At 41.5% G+C, this 22,509-nt stretch overlaps 1 protein-coding gene across 1 annotated transcript in view; it reads right to left on the reverse strand.

Annotated features, from left to right (window-relative positions):
- Positions 1-1,630: 1,630 nt before the first annotated feature.
- PTBP2 (polypyrimidine tract binding protein 2) overlaps positions 1,631-22,509 on the reverse strand; it is a 44,860-nt gene continuing 23,981 nt past the window's right edge. The window contains exons 4-14 of the mRNA XM_066597378.1: positions 20,033-20,205; positions 18,063-18,206; positions 17,289-17,453; positions 15,922-16,032; positions 15,606-15,801; positions 14,031-14,170; positions 12,499-12,532; positions 11,942-12,034; positions 5,760-5,976; positions 5,555-5,632; positions 1,631-3,113 (exon numbers count right to left, since the gene is read on the reverse strand). Of these exons, the coding sequence (XP_066453475.1) occupies positions 2,984-3,113; positions 5,555-5,632; positions 5,760-5,976; positions 11,942-12,034; positions 12,499-12,532; positions 14,031-14,170; positions 15,606-15,801; positions 15,922-16,032; positions 17,289-17,453; positions 18,063-18,206; positions 20,033-20,205 (1,481 nt within the window). The 3' untranslated portion in view covers positions 1,631-2,983. The remainder of the gene's footprint in view (positions 3,114-5,554; positions 5,633-5,759; positions 5,977-11,941; positions 12,035-12,498; positions 12,533-14,030; positions 14,171-15,605; positions 15,802-15,921; positions 16,033-17,288; positions 17,454-18,062; positions 18,207-20,032; positions 20,206-22,509) is intronic.

Here is a 22,509-nt window from a genome sequence, read left to right on the forward strand (position 1 = left end):
GGAAAGTTTTCTGCAGCGGATAAAATGCGCACAAATGGTGCAGAATGACACAGATCCGCAGCAGACATCACCCCATCAACTGAAAGGGTAAAATGTACTGCGGAGCAGCACCAAAATCTACCACGTGTGAACGCACCCTTAGAATGTTGCAGCATATCGCTGGGACCCCTGCTGCTCCTACCCATCCCCTTAACAGGGAACTGTAAAAGCATCATTTAAGCTGTATTTGCTTGCACAGTTGGTGGGTAGGAGCATAGATATATAGGGAAAAGCTGGGGGAGGAGCCAAAGCACTTGGGGCAATTCTTAATTTTAACCGCCCCCCCAAGTAGAGAATGTAATAAAACAATGTATGTTCACCTAGTAAATCCCCTGGTACCGGTGGTCCCCACTAGTCTTTAACGGTCCTGAAGGGATTACTTTATAATTATGCAAGCACCACCCATCCCCATCAAGACAAGCAATTTGCTGCAGTGATCCCATGCACATAGTATGTCCATCATCACTACAGAGCAGTTAAAGGCCATTGGAGACTAGCAGGGCCGCAGGTATACAGGAGAGTACCAGTTATTTTATCTGAAGAAACCCTACTTTGACAGTTTTCCCTTGTACAACCTCTTTAAGTAACTGGGATCCTATTCATTCTGAAGATCAGTGAAGAACCAGGCAATTCTAATGTTGGGAAAACCTCTTTAAAAAGGGCCACTCCAGCAAAACGTCCCCCCCCCCCCTAAAATTAGCAGTAATTCTTTCTCCCCCTCTAAAGAGCTTGTGTGGTAGGGTTATTGTAATCTCACACAGGAGTTCTGCTGACCGAAAAATACATAAACCGAAATAAATGTCAGCTAGTCAGAAGTGAGAGCAAATGAGAAGGACTCCCGGTTGAGATATAAAGGAACAAACCAAGGTAATACTAACAGAATTATATATACTGGGAGATCAGTTACATGATGAATGCATAAAAATATTTCACTGGAGTGGCTCTTTAATTCTATATGTGTAACTTTGTTCAAAAGCGGATATACACCAATTTATATGAGTTTCTGTGGGCTATGAATAAACCACATACAGATTCTAAGAAGGAACCAGCAGAATTTACTGTCACTATGAGTGCAAATTCTAAAGAAATCAACATTTCAAAAATCAGTAGAAGTGCTTAGACTGCTATCTTTTAAGTAAAATATTATCCCTGAGTTATTGCATTAAGAGCGGGTGAGCTTTTATAATTTAATAAGCTTGAACTTTTAAAGCACGTAATACCTGTCCTTTTCATTTAAGTTCAGGGGGCAACTATTTTAATTCCAGAAGAACCAGGGGATTAAGACAGAATAGGAACGGCACTCTAAAATGAGACGCTGACGTACCTAGATTTAAACAATCCAAAGACAAGGTCTATAAAAGCAGTAGATTTTTCAACAGAGTGGGAAAGAATTAGCATGGGTTACTTGGTTCAAACCTTTCATTCTCTGTAAATGTGTTATGGACTTGAGAGCAATGAAAGCCTTTTATGTAGATTAAGTTAAAGTAAAATATTATGACCCACCCCGGCAGAGAAGTGTGAATTTAGAAGCATAGTAGAAAGAAAACAGAGCTGAGGAAAGAAGAGGCAGCGAGAGAGACAGAAGAGAGAATACAGAGCTACAGAAGTGTTTATTGAGCATGCTACAGAGGTAAGCAGAATACACACAAGATGAAATCAAAACCACCATCAAACCTTCCAACTTTGTTAGAAAAATTAATTTTTAATTGTGCCGCAACCAAACTAGACTGAATTTTACATTTCTAAAGATGTAAAAACTCAACTAATAGAAAATATACATGACCACTTATTTCCCACATAAACAGAATCTATGGATTTTAACCAAATACATCATCAATTTAAAAAATGTACTTGTCCCGAACACAATCAAGGTAGCGGCTCAGTGAAAAGAGGAGCCGCTTTCTTGACTGCAGCCTGTAGATTCTGAGCCATGTCTTAAGTCAGGTCTGTTTCTAAATACAAAATATTTCTGAAGTTTTTTTATTAAAACATAATATTACAATGCAAGGAAAAAATTAAGACTAAAGGCACATAAACTTTGGTCCCACCTGGTTGTCAGTTATCAAGAACTGCCACTATTCTTTTCATCTGCCAAAGGCTCTCCCTGCCACAGTAAAAATACATGCACCAGTTTCTGAAATTGCTTGACCAGTCTGCACATGCTCAGAAATCCACAACTATATCCAAGTAGAATTACAAACAGAAGATGGCAATATATAGTTAAATGCACATCAGTCATGTCAACTTCAAAAACTACAGAAAATATTCAGCCACAAACAAGACATTACTTTAGTGCCGACACTTAAATGATACGAGATCTCACAAGAGTGTGTACAAAAAGGTTAAGATTCAACAAGGTTCTCTATAGCGTGGCCAGAACATTCTTGCTACTAAAAGAAAAATTCCACATTTGATTTTTTTTTTTTGTTTGTAACATGGGGGAAAAAAAATAAATTCAGAACATGTAACAAGGCCATTAAGAGGAAAAGGGGGCGAAAGGGAAATATGAATATGGTTCTCAGCAGAAGCGACCAATCTTAACCTTTTTACACATCATCTGGTGCATAATGTATTTATACACCTGTAACAATGTGCCCGTGAGGATTCACCTGTGTTCTAAAATGGTAACATTCAAGGAAAGGAAAAAACAAAATTTTCATAAGGCACATGTCCATGGAGAAAAGAGAAAGGAAGAAAAAAAATAAAATCTAAATTAAAGGTGAAATGGAAATTTAAACAAATGGCTTCCCTAGTCACCTTGTACAACCAGCAGCTAAATGTTAACTGCATTCTACATCAATTAATGTAAAGAACCAAGGAATGATAACAGAGTGAAGAACAAAATAGACTCTGGTCCCCACTTTTCTGAACAGTCTATTGGTGACGATACACTGAACAACGCAATAACACCAGACGCTCTGTAACTCTTCATCCCCCCTGTCATTTATATGGTTGACTTGGAGAAGGAAACTCTCAGATGGTGATTATCACTAATGTTGTAGTTGTGGAGGTCAATCAATGCCTGTATAGCTTCTTCCACGGTAGTCATCTGAAGGAGGGCCATTTTATGGTCCCTAAAAAGAAAAATCAAGGAGGAAGGGTATTGAAATCAGGGACATGTTGCTATTAAAGCTATGAAACCTAAAAATACACAATATGCTCAATTGCCTTGAAGAGAAATATACATATTTTAGTGATTTTTATACCCTCATATACCTCTGATGGCTGGTAGATAGTAGGATACAAATTTTACAGCACATTCATACAAGGTGGTATCAGGGAGCGGAGAGCCACAGTGTGACACACATGTGAAGCCATGTCTTTTGCACAGAAGTCTTATCACAATTGTGGTGATATAATCATGATATAGCCATGGTAAAATGTCATCCAATAGCCCATATGTCCTAATCAATATTTTCATGAAGATTTTGTTAAGTGGCAGCCCCTCTGCAATCCACTGCCTTTTGTAAGGCATTCAGCTTGTCTAGCAAATGGGACATTACTAGGATATCTTCATGGTGGTTGAGAGAAGGGGGCTGTCCTCACAGGCTACTCCTTGCACTCAAACTGCTCTCCGATCTGCAGTCAGTGTGTAAAACAATCTCTGCCTCCTGTGGTGTTAGATTTAACCAACTTGCTTTATGAATTTATCTTTAGGCTGCAGGCAAAGCAGAGTAATTCTTATTGGATTGATCTCCATTGGTTTTACTAACTCTTGCGTGTTTGCATGGTTACATCATATAAACAGAACCTCGCACATGATTAACAGTGGTAAATCATGGGGAAAAGATAAGTATATTACAAATTAACGACACATGCAAATAGATGTGTGCACGTTGTCTAGAAAGTTGGTGCCTTTTAAAAAGGAAGCTGTTTTAAGCATTATATACTGGCAGTTATGATGCAAGATATAAATCCTGTAGAAAATTCTTCCAGAGTGTATATCTTTTTAGTGAACTTTTCATAGAAAAAATACACACCATGCTGAAGTATTCCACAAACACATGATAGAAATCATTTAATATCACTTCTACTGTCAACCTACTGCACAACAGTAGTTAAAAAGACTGTCACCATCTTTTTGCACCCCTCTAGGGTAGTGACAGTCACACAGATTACAGCGACATGTCTGCCGTGTGGATCTCTGGAGAACCTTGCCTTTTATCAGTAGCGGCACATAGACGACTACTTAAAGGGGTTCTGACATTAAAAAAAAAATAATTTTTACTCACCTTGCCTGGCTAGGACCGATCGCCAGGCATGTCCCCTCCAGCCGGCATCTTCTTCTGTGGCTTGTAGAAGCAGAGCAGGAGCGGTCAAAATGACCGCTTCCGACTCTGCTCCGTCCGTCAGTCACTTCCGAGGTGAACGGACGGGCCGCCCACAGCAAGCACGTCACAAGCAGTGCTTGCTGTGGGCGGCCTGTCCGTCCTCGCTGAACTCCGAGATTCTACGCGTGCGCAGTGGAGACGCGGCCCGTCCTGACTCCTGTCAGAGGGCACCTCTCCACTGCTCATGCGCGCGATCCTGGAGCGGCGCGGCTCGTGGAGGAAGAAGAGGAAGAGCAGCGCCTGCTGGGAGATGACCCCCCCCCCCCCCCCCCCCGATGTCAACAACAGGAGACAAGGTAAGTATTAGGTTTTTATGTTTTAGCAGCCATTAAACCGTGTGTTCCCTGTGTCCATTAGGCAGACCAGGGAACAATGGCTGCTAAAGCATAAAAACCTTATTCGTGTCAGAACCCCTTTAAAAATAGTCCTGGATATTAATGAACTGCAGGCTAGTTACACTCACCCTGCCCTCCAGCCACTGATTGGCTGATGTCTGCCTATTATTGTGCATAAAGAGCTACCACTTTCTGGTTGGAGGGTGGGTGTGGCTAGCCAACAGCTCATTGTATATACAGGCCTAGTACTGTGCCTGACTGCACAGACAGCGGACTGCATTAAGTGTGACAGGCACTACCTTATGCTGCTCTCATAGGGGGCTGCAAAATCACTGTGACAGATTCCCTTTAAGGAGGGTTTGTCAGCTCTCCAGACACGTCTATTTTATTGATTGAACTTCAAAAATTGTGAAGAATCTCTTCTTAAAAGTTCAAGTTGTGCAGTTTTAGTTATTCCCCTGAAAAAAAAAAAAAATGAATAAATCTACAACTGGGCATTACAAGCTGGGTGTCCACTTACATACTGTCCAATCAGTATGTAGCAATATACCCCATTCAAAAAGGGAGTGGTAATACTTTGTTGCCAATTTTAGCATACATTTCTAAGAGGAACAGCACTAGATGAGTCTAGACTTCACCCCTGAGCCTCAGCTTGCGAGTTTTTTGACTTGCAGGCAGGCTCGTATCCCGAATTTATGCTCGTAAGTCAAAACAAAAATTCGGGAGATAGCCTGCTCGCAAGTAAAAAAAAAACAAAAAACACAAGCCAAGGCACTTGTAACCCGAGGTACCACTGTATCTATATATATCTATACACACTTTCGGACCATTAATTACATTACGACTTACTGAAAAAATTTGAAGGCTTTAACAGTTCCCCCTGTGTTGGTAAACAGTGTGCGCAAGTCCTCTTCAGTAATTGTTTGCCTAAAGAGGGGGGAAAAAAAGTTACATTTATTATTAAATCTCTTTCATCTGTTACTCTTTGCAAACAAATATAATTAGGCGGGGCGAACTAAGCCAAGACAGTAAACTAGTATGTGCCTTTACTTACGGAATGTTCGACAAGTGAAGAGTTGCAGATGGTGGGAAGATATTCTGGAAGTTCTTAGAGCCGGGCTTCTTGAAACGATGGAGCTGAGAGTTCCCAAAGTCTTTTGTAAGCCCTTGATCATCAAGCCCTTCTCGAGGTAGCTGCACTGTTTGATGTTTGGACAACGTAACCCTGATAATCTTTCCGTACATCTTCTGTCCATTAAGATGGCTCATAGCTGAGAGAGAAGTAACATTAAAATACCACATGGATGAATATCATATGTTTAAAGAAAAAAATATAGTAATAAACCATATTTAACCCATTCCCAACATGCACAGCCTACTACTAACATTGCGGGTGTCAACCATCTTTGACAGGCGACACCTGCCCGCAACGGCTGTGATTAGATATAACAGTTCAGATGCTTCAATGTATTCTGACAGTAACATGCCCCAATTAGTGTTTAGTGGTCCTGAATGGCCCCCCCTCGCAATGAGATCACAAGGTTAAAGCTGTCATGGGTTGCCATGAAAGTTCCTGTGAAGACATGCCTGTGACAAGTCTTGATAGATTGCTGATCAGAATACAGTATAATACTATACTATTACAGTATAGTGCAAAAACCAGTCAAACAATTGCAAGTTCAAACCCCCTGTGGAGACTAAAGAGAAGTGTAAAAATGACAGTTTTTAATCAAGAAAAACATTTGAAACAGAAAAACCCGTTTCCCAGTCATCTTGTTGGGAAAAAAAAGCTGTTTTTTTCAAAAAGGAGAGGGGGGGGGGGGGGGGGGGGAAGAGGAAAAAAAGGTGGGATAACTGCACGTATTTTAGGTCGACAGTCATTTTTTCAATACAATCCAATTAAAAGGTTTGCACAGTTGGTCTTCTGCAGCTTCTACATAGACTGCAGTTTCTATATACCATAAGTAGCAATAGATCTTGTCAGTGAGACTGGACATTGTTTCGCTTGCCTTTCTTTTCTCCTGCAGGTTCTTACCAGCTAATTTAAGGCAACAAACAATCATTGCTCATGTAACAGGAAACGAACGACTGTCACTCATACGCAGCAAAGACTTTTCTGAAAGATAGTTGATCCTTTCAACAGTAACTTTAGACTGCAGTTTCTATATACAGTGATATACAGAAGCTGTAGAAAACCAACAATCGCTTTTGCAATAGGGTTTGATTACAAATTTTGGTTGGGCCCAAAATACATGCATTTCAGGAGAAGGGGGGGGGGGTGAATGGAGCACTTGCAGCTTATAGTTACAGATTTCACATAACACTTTGAATCACTAGCACAGTGACTAAAGTCAATTTGACCATACTGCTTAATTAAAACATTAAAATTAACAATGCTTGGCTTTTGGGTTACAGTCGTGGCCGAAAGTTTTGAGACTGACAAGTTTGAGAATTATAAATTTGAGGCAAGTTTTCAAACTTTGCCGTTTCAGTATTTTAAAATCCTGTAGTCAGATTTTTCTAAGGTATACTGAAGTACAATTAGAAGCTTTTCATAAGTATTTAAACTTGCACTGACATACATTAAGTTTAGGCAAAGACTCAATTTACAGCGTTGACCCTTTTTGTCAAGACTTCTGCAATTCTCCCCGACATGCTGGATATAAGCTTCTGGGCCACCTTCTGACTGATGGCAACTAGAGATGAGACAGCACACTCTGATAAGCCAGTTACTCAAGTGGATGGGGGGGTGGGGGGGGGGGGGTGGAAGAGATCTCACTGTCGCCCTTAACACCCCCTTGCCTAATCAAGGCTTGAAGTTTATCACAATTTGTTTTTGCTTGTCCACTAGCTTTTTAAGGATTGACAGGTAATCCATGGAATTAAGTTCCGGGGGAGTTTCCTAGCCAAAATTTCAGTGGACCTAGAATTTCAAAATTTTGTTCAAAGCCACATAGTTATCACTTTTGCCTTGTGACATGGTGCTCAATCATACTGAAAAAAGCATTGTTCACCATTGAAAATGCTCCTGGATAGTTAAAAGAAATTGTTTTGGAGGATGTTCAGATACGATTCTTCATTCATGGCAGTGATTTTAAGATAGTCAGTGAGTCCACTCCCATGAATAAAAAGCAAACCCGCAAGTGAACGGTCTCAGGATGCTTTACCATTGAAGGACACTAGACTCATGGTAGCACTCACCTTTTCTGCCCCAGACGATCATTCTTCGAGATGCCATAGATAGTTTGAAGCAGGCTTCATTTGCGAAAGACAGGAATTAGGTTTACCTGTTATTTCCCTTTCTTGATGTCATCCTCACAGCATGCAACCTCCAGGTGTATGCTGTCAGGATGACGAAGGGAAACAACATTACCCAGGTCCTTTGCAGTGAGCCCCATGAGTTATAAAAACTCATGTGAAATAACGGGAGCAGTGTCAGACTCACAAGTCTGCGTTTATGCACAGAGTCCGCGTCCCTGTAACTTTTCAGCCTGCTGCATGCGCGCGCTCCCCCATTCATTCATGAGATGCAGGGGAATATAACGAACCCCCCGGTAAATACTGTATACATAACACAGGAGGAAGTGCAGAGCCAGTTAAAGAGGATTAAAATCAATAAAACGCCGTGCCCAGATGGAATACACCCAAGAGTTTTAAGGGAACTAAGTGATGTGATAGCTAGACCGTTATTTCTTATATTTATGGATACTATCAACACCGGGGTTGTACCCCTGGCTTGGAGCATTGCCAATGTGGTTCCAATTTACAAAAAGGGGTCCAAAAGAGAGACTGGCAACTACAGGCCGGTAAGTCTCACTTCAATAACTGAACAAATATTCGAGGGGTTTCTGAGAGACGTCATCGTAGAATACCTTAAGGAGAACAAGGGAATAACTCCTCACCAGCATGGGTTCATGAAGGGTCGATCATGTCAGACCAATCTGATTAGCATCTACGATGAAGTAAGTTCTAAGCTGGACCTGGGGGAATCTATTGATATAGTATATCTGGACTTCTCTAAAGCAATTGACACCGTGCCGCATAATAGGTTGCTATATAAAATGAGACGGCTGGGACTAGGTGAAAACGTGTATATGGGTACAGAACTGTTTCAGATAGAAAGTAGAGGGTGGTAACAAGTGGTTTGTACTCTAATTGGGCCACCGTTGCTAGTGGGGTGCAATAGGGCTCAGTATTAGGCCCCATTCTGTTTAATATACTTATGAACGACCCGATAGAGGGACTGCACAGTAAAATATCAATATTTGCAGATGATACACAATTATGCAAAATAATTAACGCAATGGAGGACAATGTGCGGCTACAAACGGACATGGATAAACTGGGGGCTTGGGCAGAAAAAAATGGCAAATGAAGTTCAATGTTAATAAATGTAAGGTTATGCACATGGGCAGGAGAAACAGATGTCACCAATATACACTAAATGAGGTACAGCTAGGGAAAGGTGATATGGACCTGGTGGTACTAGTGAATTGTAGATTTAACTGGAGCAACCAATGCTAGTCAGCTGCTGCAAAAGCTAATCAAGTCTTGGGGTGCATTAACCCTTTGAGTGGCGGGTTTCCTACCACCCTGTCGTGCCCACCAGGGCAGGTTTTTTAAAATGGTCTAATCATTGAATTTCAACTAATTTTGCAGTTGCGTCTCAAGAGCCATAACTTTTTCATTTTTCCATTGACATGGCCATATAAGGGCTTGTTTTTTGCGGGACAAGTTGTGATTTTTTAAACAGGAGGGAGGAAAAAAAGAAATGGGGAAAAAAGAAAAAAAGGGGCCATGTCATTAAGGGGTTAAATAATGAATTAACTTCCTTCTCTGGGTCATTACGACGCATGGATACCACATGTGTGGTTGTATTTTTGATTTTTTACAAAGTAAAGGGAGACAAGTGTTTTTATAAATTTTTATTTAAATAATTTTTTAACTTTTTTTTTTTGTCCCTTTAGGGGACTTCCACAGGGACCCATCAGGATCACATTCCGGGGGTCTGATGGTGACAGCCCTTTACATGCTGCAGTGACAGCCCTTTACATGCTGCAGTCACATAGACTGCAGCATGTAAAGGGTTAACAGCAGAGATCGGAGGTTTTCTCTGATCTCTGCTGTAAGAGCTGGTACCTAGCTGTCCTCTGATAGCCAAGCACCAAGCTCTCCCTGTCACAGAGACCATCGGCTTGCTTCTGACAAGCCGATGGTCTCTATGGCAACCTGTAAACAAAGCAGGACATTGCCGATATGCCGGCAATATCTTCTGCTGGTTTTTCAAAGCCCTTGCACTGCTCTGTGTGGGTCTGTGCAGGCAGAGCACACTGTCACAGCTTGTGGCATTGTGCTCTGCAGCTCCCATAGTGATACATAGCCCGGAAATCTTCCGGGCTATGTCACTATGAGCAGGGGAGCTCGTCCCGGAAAATTTCCGGGCGTGCCACTCAAGGGGTTAAAAGAGGTATGGGGCATGGGACGGGAATATTATTCATTCACTATATAAGGCACTAGTCAGGCTCCACATGGAATACTGTGTACAGTTCTGGACACCGGTGCTCAGGAAAGATGTTAGTGCTTGAGGGGGTTCAAAGAAGGGCAACTAAATTAATAAACGGAATGAGAGGACTGGAATACCCAGAGAGACTATCAAAATTAGGATTATTCACCCTGGGAAAAAAAAAAAAAGACGCTTAATGGGCGACCAAATAACCATGTATAAATACATGAGGGGACAATACAACAATCTCTCCCATGAACTGTTTATACCCAGGACTGCATCCGTAACAAGAGGGCATCCACTACGACTAGAAGAAAGTAGGTTTCATCACCAACACAGAAGGGAGTTCTTTACCGTAAGAGCAGTGAGACTGTGGAACTCTCTGCCTGAGGACGTGGTGATGGCAAAATTCATTGCGGAGTTTAAGAGGGGACTAGATGTCTTTCTTGAGCACTATGATATTACAGGATATAGATATTAGGTGACTAGCGGGTGGTTGCTCTGGGTCTTACATTTAGGTAGGAACTATCAAAAATTGATCCTGGGATTATTCTGACTGTCATTTTGGAGTCAGGAAAGAATTTATCCCCGAATGGGCCAATTGGCTTCTGCCTCTTGGGGTTTTTGCCTTCCTCTGGATCAACAAGGGGGTTGAAACAGGCTGAAATAGATGGACATTGTCTTCATTCAGCCTAACATACTAGGTTACTATCTATATGGGAAAGCGCATGCACACAGCTAGCTGAAGATAAACAACTTCACGGGGACCCAGTGAGTATCAAACACAGCTCCCCGTTCCATCAAGTTTGAGTCCCACAGCAATTTATGGGGCTCAAACGTGATGACAGGTTCCCTTTATCTGCAAAACACAGGTAGTTTGTGAAAAACTATACAGGCTTATTACACGGGCACATAGGCTGGCAGAGATGCTTCACTACATGCTGGGGACAGGCAGTTTACAGCAAGTTTATTGCATGGCTCATGCGGGTGTGGACAGCAGGGAATTCACCTGTTCCCCTGTGGATCAGTCTAAGCCTTGAAATGGCCATAAGACTAGTTGATACTCCTAGCCGCTGTAGCTTCCAGCAAGAACAGAACTTTGAGGGTCCTCAAAACATTACACAAAGTTCAAAAGTCTTAAATAGCTGGATTTCAAAATTCAGTTGTAGATAGCCACGGCCACAAGATATTGGCTGAGGAGACCGCAAGATAAGATTACAGTGATGCATCAATGCCTCAGTGACTAGAAATAATGTTCTTTGTGTAGAAGGGAAGAGTAGCTTGCCACGAATAGTATCAAAGCACTGTAAAAATACGAGATGTGCTAAAATTCACGTGCGTTTGTCAGCACCTACCAAAATCTAACAATCACACAAGTATAGTGACAAATGCTGCTCTACCACATCAGGTCATGTGAGTGAAGTACGCCAACTAGGTTTTTTGCAAGGTTAAACAGGGCTATGAATTCTTCTGGGTTTATATCTGTTAAACCCTTATTATGAATCTCTATTTATAAGGAAAGAAGCATAAAACAGTTTGCTTGATGACCTTTGTGTTACCTTATACTTCACAACTTGAGGTAAATCAAAACGCCCCCTGCCCCAGTTCAAGATAACAGGTTTTCATTTAGTGGAGAAAAGAAAAAAAAAACAAAAAACAAAAAAACACCAAAAACTGTAGTATTATTTTGCTTATGGCAGTTCTCAAGCGCTTAATGCAATAAGACATCTTACCCAGTTGTGACTGGTTGCCATCAGCCATTTGTATTAAAGCACTGTCTTTCTTATTGTATAAAATCTTCACGCGCTGCACATCTCCATAAACACCTTATATTAAATTCCAAAAGGAAAAACAGACAGAGTGTAAATAGCAAATATGCATTCGGTTAGCAACTTTAGATTTGAAAAGGTCAAATGAAACAACCAGACACCAAAAGTACCATTCAACCAGGCCTATCATACACAAGAATGAAAGCAGATCTTGAACAGTGAATTTTGGATAAGAATATTTGATATACCCTCAAACCTATGTGAATGATAAATTAAAAAAGACCATGCAAAATAAAATTCACATGCATTAAAATAAATAGTGACTATGGTGAAATTTTTTTTCTTTTTTTAAGAGGAAAAAAAAAAAAAAGCTAAGAAAAAAAAAAAGGAAAAAAAGAAAAGAAATCAATTTACTATTGAAAAATTACACCAAAGTGCTAGCTACAAATTAAAAAAAAAAAAATTAAAGGTGAAATAAAAATGAAATTAATAATAAAAGTATAGTGCTAACAATAACATACCGAAGAGGGTAAACAGACTTTGGGGCGAAACCATCTTTAGAAGGAGAGAAGAGCAAGCAGCGTAAGACAAGAAGAGAGAAGAGTCGAGGAAGAGCGGAGATGAACAGATCATCCATAACGAAGGGTGGTTCCCGTAGAATGGTGAAGGTGGTCATGGATCATGGTTCAAGGCAGTTAATTAGGGCAAGTTGGTCCGAGGAACATATTGTTCAAGCAAAGAAGCGTGAACGTAGGGAGAAGGGGTGAGAGGGGGAAGGAGGGTTGGGGAGGGTAAAGACAGACACATAAGATGGGAAGAGTTTGACAGCAGTATTCGGAAAACAATAAGAAACAGGAAGGATGTCACACACAAGGAGGATAAGGATGTGAAGGGATGGGAAGGAGGGGTTGAGAGATGATGCAGAACAAAACAAAAAAAGAAGGGAGAAAATAAAATAAAGGTCAGTACAAAGGAAATGCAGGAGTTTGGTCAGAATAATGGTTGGCTTATGTACTGTACAAGAAAAACTAAAAATGTAGTCATCCAAGACAAATATGTGAAAAAAGTCACATTCATATCAGAGTTCGCCATACTAATCTTTGATATGGGGAAGGCATGCTGTAGAAACAAACTTACATTGTACTGCATAAAAGCATGACTAGCTTTGAAATGAGTAGGAAGTATCAGAGTGGACGGCTAATTATTTAGACATGTAAAATGACGAGACCTACCATTTACATGTGACCTATGCTTCCCATAGTTGGCACAGAAATGAACAGAAGTTTTAGAAGGGAAGACATCAACTTGCTTCACTCCAGGTTCCAGGCCTCTCAAATAAGACACCTGGAGAGCAGCAAGTTGCTCACCTTCAATCTAGAAAACGGCAACACAGGATACAGGGCATGAGAAGACAGAAAATCAGGTAATACCAGTCCTCAAACTTCCCACATTTCACTCCAGTATACTCAGCATCCAAACAGAAATGAAGGATAGGGCAAATATGGCAGTACTGGGAGAGGAGAGAGACAGGTCTTAGAGATAGATACAGCAACAGAGAAGGTGAAAGGATGGCCAGATACTGGAAAGAATAAGATTACTAAGACAGGAAGAGAGCTTCATCAAAATCTTTGGAAGAACCTTGAAAGAAAAATGTATTAGAGCAGTTGATACAAATTGAGAATTGTGGAAATAAAAAGAAAAGAAAATTATAGCAAAACAAGCGTGACGTATATAATAAAGCAACTAAAAACTAAATCAAAAAGGAAAAACAAAAACCACCAGCATAGCAAGAACTCAGACATGAGGCGCTCAGTACAATGAATGGAGAACCGGGATTCAGAGGTTTCAGGATAACCAGAACTAGGCCATGGTGATCTTTCCACAATAAAGGCCACTTCACCTGTGTAAGTTTTTCCACTTAGTCCAAATATTTCAATTTCACCAATGTGCGAAGTAAGAAGCAAATAAAATAAAGATTTAAGAAAAAAAAAAATGTAAAAAGCAGGAGAATGGTGATTTGTACACATATTTAACATGAGTTTGCATCACTGACCTCTTCATTCAGATTGCTTACAAGGAGAACAGTGTTGCCAGCTGCTGTAACACCATGCATACCAACACGCCCTGCAGCGGCAGCGGCTGCAGCAGCTGCTGCATTTGGTATTCCCAATGGGCTCAGGGCTCCAGGAACGGCTGCAAGAGTAAAATACTCATGAAAACAAAATTCCTAATCAAAATTACACAACTACTTACAATAAAACAGTAAGATGAATGTTTAAGGCGAAGTAGCAAGCTACACAAACACAAAAAGGTACCTGCCATATTAAAAGTGTGTTCCAGGCAAAAAGTACTGATTACCTATACTCAGGACAGCTCAACAGTAGTTAATCGCCAGGGACTCATCGCACGGGATCTCTGGCGAACAGCCAATTGTCCGGCATGTTATCATTTTAGTAGGGCCGGATGTGGGGTGGAAGTGCCATAGAAGCACTCCAACTGAAATCAATGGGAGCTGAAGCCTCCTAATACACTTCAAACCCTGGTCTGTTGTCAGATGCAAATGTGCTGGAAGTGCAAAAGTTGGCTTCAGCTTAAAATTGATTTTAATGGGAGTGAAGCACTCTATGGTACTTCCGCTCCTGTCCCCCCAGATGACGGCCGGCCCTGCTGCAGTGATAGGTGGGGTGATCAGTGGGTCTCCAGCGATTAACTATTGAGGACGTATCCTAAAGATAGTCAACAATAGTTTTTTGCCCAGAAAAAACCTTTTACCTGCTCACCTAGGTTCAGGGCTGATTTCAAACAGGAAGTTGTTAGAATATAAGGCTGTGGGAAGATGCAGTTTGTTTCATATGCAGACATCAAATCTCAATTAGGGGCTGATAACTTGGTGTACAGCTAGAACACACTTCTAGGAGCCATTTTTGACAGGGTGCCCTCTTACGATTTTGCACTCATGTGTAACGCTGCATATATAGTACAGTGCCAGTGGCATGTTTATTTAGTATAATTTACACTTAAATCACAGAATTCTAGTATCTCGCTATTGGCATTTACTGCATTAAGTTTCAGCAAGTTACCCTTTAGCATTGGTGAAAATAGAGAAAGATTGGAATGAAAAGATCAAGAATAGATGGAAAATGTTTCTTCCCTAAAAGCCTGAATCCTGCAATTGCTAGAGTTTTCTTGACTAGACTGACATGCACTATTAGAATTTAATGAGAGCTATTGGGAGGTAGTGGAAGTTGTGCCTGTAAATCTTTTCTGTGGCCTGCAGTTGTCTCGGATAAAGCAAACTGCACTGTAATAAAGCAATGGTTTACAATACAGCAGTCTGAAAAGCCTGGTTTTAAATATCACTGTGTAAATGTAGTTGTCCTAAGGTAATCAGGTGAATATTTCCAGATGTACAGAACAGTTTACACTGGTTTTCATTTATGTAAGCACAACTTGAGAACACCATATTAGGTTAACAGGAATCTGGGACAGATCTGCAGCCACATTACACATCGCTACACAGCAGTCAACTAGAAGATTGTGGTGAAGCCAGCCATATAAGGGAAAAGCTGCAAGAGCTAAAACGCGCATGAGACTGAACCACTATTGTGGAGACTTTTGAAAGGCATACCTAAGAGAGACGTTTCTTTGGCGAATGCCGCAGCTATTGCTGGATCCAATGCTGGTTGCCCATCCCCAGATGGCAAGTCTGGACGGGTATAATCCCGACTTTTGTCATTGTTGTACTTCACGTTTAGGTTCACAAGCTTAGAGAAATCAATCCTGAGAGTACAACAAGCATTATATATATTTTGGCCGTCCAATGCCTGCAAAAAATAAATTAAGTTTCATGTACTGGATATTTCAGCAGAAGTATGGGACTGACTAAAGGATTGTTCATTTCCTGTCCATAAGCCACCTTAGAATTACACTACAATGTCACCTACCAGCTTTGCCTGTTGTGCATTTGTTGGGTCTGCATACTGTAGCAGTGCTTGAAACTGATTGTTTTTTGTGAATGTGATTATCTTCAATACTGTACCAAACTTTGAAAAGATCTGGAAGGTATTAAAAAAAAAAAAAAAAGCGATATTAACACACACTTGGGGAAGACAAGCCTGAGTTCTATCTCAAAGAAAAAAAAAATCTGGCGTTCATTCTTTTCACCACTGTGCATTTTAGACACTTGCCTCACTCACCAAGGTGGCGTGGCTAAGTAGGAAATAGGGCATGACAATGTGACAACCCCTGTACTAATATACTGGCACGAAGTAAGCCAATCAACAGGTGGCATGAAGCATTATGATCAATTTGGTAGGGGATCAATTTGGTAGGGGGAAGAAGAAAAGGAGGAAAAAAAAAAAACACAACTGACTGCTGACTTTTATGTGGGCTGATTAGACAAAGTTTGTTTACTTCATCAGCTGACAAACACTTGTCGGCTGATTAGCACATCTCTCCATATAAACAAGGGAATGAGTGTTGCTGACAAAAAGTCAGTATGGAGGGCTAGCATTAACAATAATTCAGCCCCACACTAGCAATCCTCTGCTACACGTAAATGGCAGTAACCAATGATAATAAACAGCGAATTTATCAACATATATATTTCAATCAGGGTTCAGTAATGAACAAAATATTTGACTTTGAAATATCATGAGTGCCATTCTCACTCCTGCAATACTGCTAAATTGCCAGGCTGTGACTGCACTGTAGATTCAGCCTGGAAAGTGTCAGGAAAATTGCGAGTGCTAGCAGCAGCCTAAGGGCTTTATTCAAACCACTGTATATCGGCCGGGTTTTCACGCTCGGCCGATATACGTTGTCACTCTCTACACAGGGTGGGGAGGCAGAGCTCACGCCCCCTCACCACTATTTGCAATGAGAGGGTCGGAGCCAATTTCCGAAACTTAGCTCTGCCCCCTCCCATTGCAAATAGTGGCGAGGGGCGGAGAGGGGGCTGGAGCTCAGTGCACTGCTCCCGGCTATTCCAGCCTCCTCCCCCTGCAGAGAGGGACACCGTATATCAGCCGGGCATAAAAACCCGGCCAATATACGGTCATCTGAATAAGGCCTATGGTTGTCGTCATTACACAGCAACGTTTCTCCTGCGCAAAACCCAGGTGGAGAAATACTGAATGTAGCAGGCACTTTGACTCATCATAGTGATTCAACAGACAAGACCAGGTGCAGCTGCAAGCAGCATTTCTCTGCCCGCGTTTTGCAATGGAGAAACGTTGCCGTGTAATAGCAGCCTTTAATAGGATTAGTAAATTTGTCAATTCATGAAGATAGCACAAATCTGTTCACTAACCTGGTGCAGGACATCAAGCGTTACAGGGTAGTACATGTTGTCAATGATTATTCTCAGCACTGGACTCTGTGCAGAAGACACAGTACTCTCACTTCCTGCAGTATTGGCCACAGCGGAATTTGTAGTCTGAACAGCAGATACCGCCTGAAGCACTGCTTGGGCACGCTGAAAGAAAACACAAACAGCTTTGAGGTGGTGGGAAAGAACAGCTGCATTGTACAAGGGAATAAAAGGGAATTTGCAGACACCACGTATTATGATAGAATAGGGAATATATAAGGAAGAGTTTGAGTTTTAAACTGAGCGAGCCAAGATGCTATTTCGTCAGGTTACCTTTGAAGCAGAAACATTTATTACACTGCCAATGCATTCTGACTCCTACCACCAGCATATGCTCTTCAAAGGTTTTTTGTGCATTACACTTTTGATTTTCCACTGACACATGTCACTGAGTTTGTAACATAAAAAGTGGGAGTTTCAGAAGAGACCACTCTTTTCAAAACTTGGTCACCACGGCAAACAGCCGAATGCCAATGGGCTCTAATATCAGCACACAGACTATTTTACTGGGGTAAACCACAGCAAAGAAGGAATTAAATGAATGGAAGTCCATGTAATACAAAAATGGCTCAAATCCGCCAGAAGAAAAGCCACTAGGAGCATCTCTATGATGGCCCAATAGGGAATAAGAACAGTGGTCGTCTACTTGTCAATGTAGACAAAGCTAAATTTCTGACACAAAGGGAATCATTAATTAACATATTACTACATTACCTGGTTTAGTGCACTGTCCGTCTTAAGTTCTTTATGGTTAGAGTATTGAATGTAGATTGGTTGATTACGTAAGTGAGGAGTCATTGAAGTATAATAATTAACCATTGTGGCAGCCGCTTCCTCTGTTGCCAATTCCAAAAAAGCCTACATAAAGAGACCGGAATTAGGTAAATACAGTAATAAGGAAAAAGGTATTCTCAAATAAAATATCATCGATCTTATTGGGTCTATATTTAAAGGGGCTATCCAACGATAAACTGAGCACCTGTCCACAGGATACATGCTAAAAGTCAACGCTTACTGGTGGGGGCCCAACTTCTGAAACTACCACCGATTACAAGGGGGTCCTGTACCCCCTCCCTCTTCACTCCACGCAATGTGGAGGTTCTTGAGTGGAGTGGTAACCAAGCATGTGCTCCGTTCACTTTCACTGGGACTGCCAAAGATGGAAGTGACAGAGCTCCTGTAATCCACCATCGGCCCTGGTGACCATGAATGGAGCAGCACTTCACATGCTTATACGCTGCTCCATTCAAGCTCCTCCTCACGGTTCAAACTCATAGGTACATAGAGGTTAAGAGTCAATCTAGAGACTACCCCTAACTGAATATTCATGTTATCTAATAGTAGACGGCAAGTTACTATTACATTCTGGAAAGTTTTATAAACTGTATCCCAAGAGAAGAGGAAAGGAAGAGACCATGCGCTTGATCAAGTCACTGGACCAGACTAAAGTCCTTTCTTTAAGAAAACTTGAGCATCTACTACAGTTCAGTCACAAGTAATAGGTTCTTTGGCGGTTTTTATTAAGGGAAAAGGGGTTCCATATTAATCTATTCCCAGATTTGTATAGAGTACTAAAAGGGAATAAATAGATCACATTTTTACTGATTAAAACCAGATAACGCTAATCTTTGCCTTCTGATAGTACTTTTTAATTACATTTTCAGTGGATAAATTTGTGATCTGTCATCTTGTCCGAGCTGTAATACAGCAGCAATGGAGCACAGGAACCAGGAATCTGGAGAGGTTCATTGAATTCTATGGGAGAATATTGTGCGCATGCTCTGCAGAGGTCATTGTGCAAGGAAGGGGAGGTGGTGAACTGGTGTTACCCTGCATTGTACAGATAGTCCCCGACTTGCGAACATTCGAGTTACAAATTTCGCAAGATACGAACTATCTGTCCTGCACAGTATGATGTAATGCTATTGCATTACATCATACTGTGCAGGGATCGGAGAGGCTTCTATCAAGCCTGATAGAAGCCTGTCCGGTCAGATCGCGGCTGCTAGGCAACCGGGGGCCTTCTGAAAGGCCCTAGGGCTGTCTATGTAGAGCGCCTATCAAGCCGTGTGCTCTATGGGCACTCTGCATAGGCAGCCCTGGGGCCTTTCAGGAGGTCCCCGGCTGCCTAGCAACCACACAGCGTCCCGCGATCTCATCGTGGGACGCTGTACGGGCCCCCTGAACGTCGGGTGCAGGCTGTTTCTTACAGCAGGCACCTGGCGGCAGCAGTTCCGACGAGCCGCGCCGCTCGTCAGAACTGTTAACACTTTAAATACCCTTGTCAGAGCGGTATTTAAAGTGTTAAGAGTTCCGACGAGCGGCGTGGCTCGTCGGAACTGCTGCCGCCGGGTGCCCGCTGTAAGAACAGCTTACACCCGATGTTGTATGGAGCGGGATCCACCCGCGATCCCGCTCCATACAAACATTTGTTCGACTTGCGAACAAATCGACTTGCGAACAGGTTCCTGGAACGGAACCTGTTCGCAAGTCGGGGACTATCTGTAATCTTACCTGTGACAAGGAGATAACTGCTTAGTGGCCAGAGTGAAAACTAAAAAAAAATTCTTAATATATTGCACATCTATAGTAATATGGAAACCTACAAGTCACACACATACACACGGGATGTTAATCTGCTTTTTGCATTCTGGTGAAGTTTGTGTGAAAAGAAAATACATTACCTGATTTTTTCCTTTCAACATCAGGATATTTGTTACTTTCCCAAAGGGTAAACCCAAAGCAATGACTTCAGTTTCTGTTACTTCACCAGGAAGTTTCCGGATATGAAGCACCCGGGAAGGGGCACTTTCCATTTTATCATCCCCTTTAAACTTTTTGTTATCGTTTCCATTAGCTGAAAGAGGGGGGGAAAAAAGTCTGAAAATCTATGCTACATAGGAGATCTATAGAATGTAGCAGAACAGTCACTGTTGTTGTAATAGCCATTTTCAATTACGCAACTTGCTAGGAAGTTTCCATTTCCAAAAAATATATAAATAAAAGGTCATTTGCATTATATAATAGGCATTTTCACTTATTTTCTAATATGGTCTCCAATTGTTTGGAGGCCGCAGAATTGATCTTACAGGGTGGGTAACAGATTTCAATGGTCAATGGCCAGCATTACCACTTCTGGGATATTGCTGCATGACAAAACTCAATGAAATTAACACTGATTAGCATCATTTTTTTTTCAATCAGACATTTGCAAAAAGGAAATTGTTCCAATAAGACAACACCTGTAGTTTGTACCATCTTGGCAGAGTATGGTGATATCATAAAACACTACTGATGACCTATCCTCAGAATAATTCAATAGTTAAACACCAGAGACCTGTCACAAGGTATCCCGGGTATCACCTGATTGCCCAGTCTGCTGCTCTAACTTCCTTTTCTCAATAATGCTGGAACAGCCTCTCTTCACAGGGGCCTCTTTAGAAAATTAAACCCAACTGCATGATGGCATGCTGGTGGTTTAGTGGCCCACAGGTGCTGACAGGTCCTCTTTACCACATACTGACAGTTTACATTAAAAGGGGATTTTACAGACTATTTTTATTGAGGTCATTTATTGATAGGTCATCGATAGTTAACCGTCTGGGGTCCGGCTAATCAGCTGTTTGGGTGCCCACTGTCACTAGCAAAAACAGGGTTTGGAGCGATCTGCTTCTGTGCCGTACCCGGTGTTCTGCTGATGACAGCAGATGCCCCAACATCTGATTTGTTGGAGTTCCAAATGGCAAACCAGCAGATTGACTATTGAGGATGGGTCATCCATAGTTTTTTTTGCTCAGAAAACCCCTTTCAGCAGGTGGTGGTGGTGGGGATTGATCTCAGTGCCCCTTCAGACGGACGTTTAAGCACTCACGCATGCTTCAGGCGCAGCATATTTACATCGTGAACAAGGTGCTTTTGCATGTGTATCTGCGCGTTTTACTGTGCTTTTTGCACATGCAGGGCATGTTTAGATGGGTGCCTGACTCCTCCCACTGTGAATTAAAAGGCTATTTAGCCAAATGAGGTGTAGATAAGTTTTTTTATGGAATTGTGCACCTCCCATAGACCTCTGTGTTGACCCATAGTGCGCAAATGCACACACAAATAGAGCATGTCTATTCACCCCACCCCCCACACCTGAAAAAAAAAGGAAAACTAAAAACAAACCCATTAAAAGCCATGGGATCTGTTCTCTGGTATTGTGATGCAAATTTGTGTATCTGAAAGAGCCCTTACATAGATACATTTAGGCACTGATCACATTAACCCCAAAGCTGCTGCTACCAATGGAGCCATGAGACCATTGACTAATCAGTCTTCCAATACAAACTCTGATGGATCCTACTGCCCAATAACAAAGGTAGCACCGCAGATTAGTGCTGACGTGAACACAGCCACTTTCACAAAGCAGCATTAAGGTCAGTATTTGTGCGCCAAAACTACACTCCTGGCTTTGGCTTACAAATACTAAATCCGAACGTTATGTGAAAACAGCCTTAGATGAGACAATTATAAAACGTTGCAACCTCAACTAGAAGCATAAAAAGCTGAAAAGCTGCAGCCTCTCCAATAATAATGAACAGGCATTTAGTTCACATTTTAAAATATGGATGTACCTTGTAAATCTGAGGCATGTCTACATACAGAAGGTGAAAGCAACAAGTGTGAAAAAAAAGTTCTATGAAAGAACTTCAATTTCCATAACATATCAATAAAGAGGCTTTTGTTCTTGCAGAAGCAAAATCTCCTGTTTTGTTTGAAAACTGCCAATGTAAAACATTTAGGTCTCTGTTCATGGGCATTTCTGCACCTGCTTTACTGTCTTCTCCCAGCAGAAAATGACCTTGGAATAAGTGAGGAAAGTACCAATGAATAGATTCTTTACAATGTCATAATCATGGGGAATAATTCTACACTGTATGTCTGAATCCCATTTACCGGCTAACAAAAGGCTCTACACATTCTGAACAGCTTTACTTTTAAAGTGTCCTAAATGTAAGCCTTTACAAAACCGCTATTCACATCCACTGAGGACACGCAAAGAAAAGAAGCTCCCTTTTGGAAGGCCAGATGATGGCTGTTTCAAGGTAAAATTAAAATAAAGTACACGAGCATGACAATTGAAAAATTGGAGGCTTTTCATAACCCGGAAAGTTGAAAC

The sequence above is a fragment of the Eleutherodactylus coqui genome, chromosome 3 (genome assembly GCF_035609145.1).
Source record: "Eleutherodactylus coqui strain aEleCoq1 chromosome 3, aEleCoq1.hap1, whole genome shotgun sequence".
Taxonomy (NCBI): domain Eukaryota; kingdom Metazoa; phylum Chordata; class Amphibia; order Anura; family Eleutherodactylidae; genus Eleutherodactylus; species Eleutherodactylus coqui.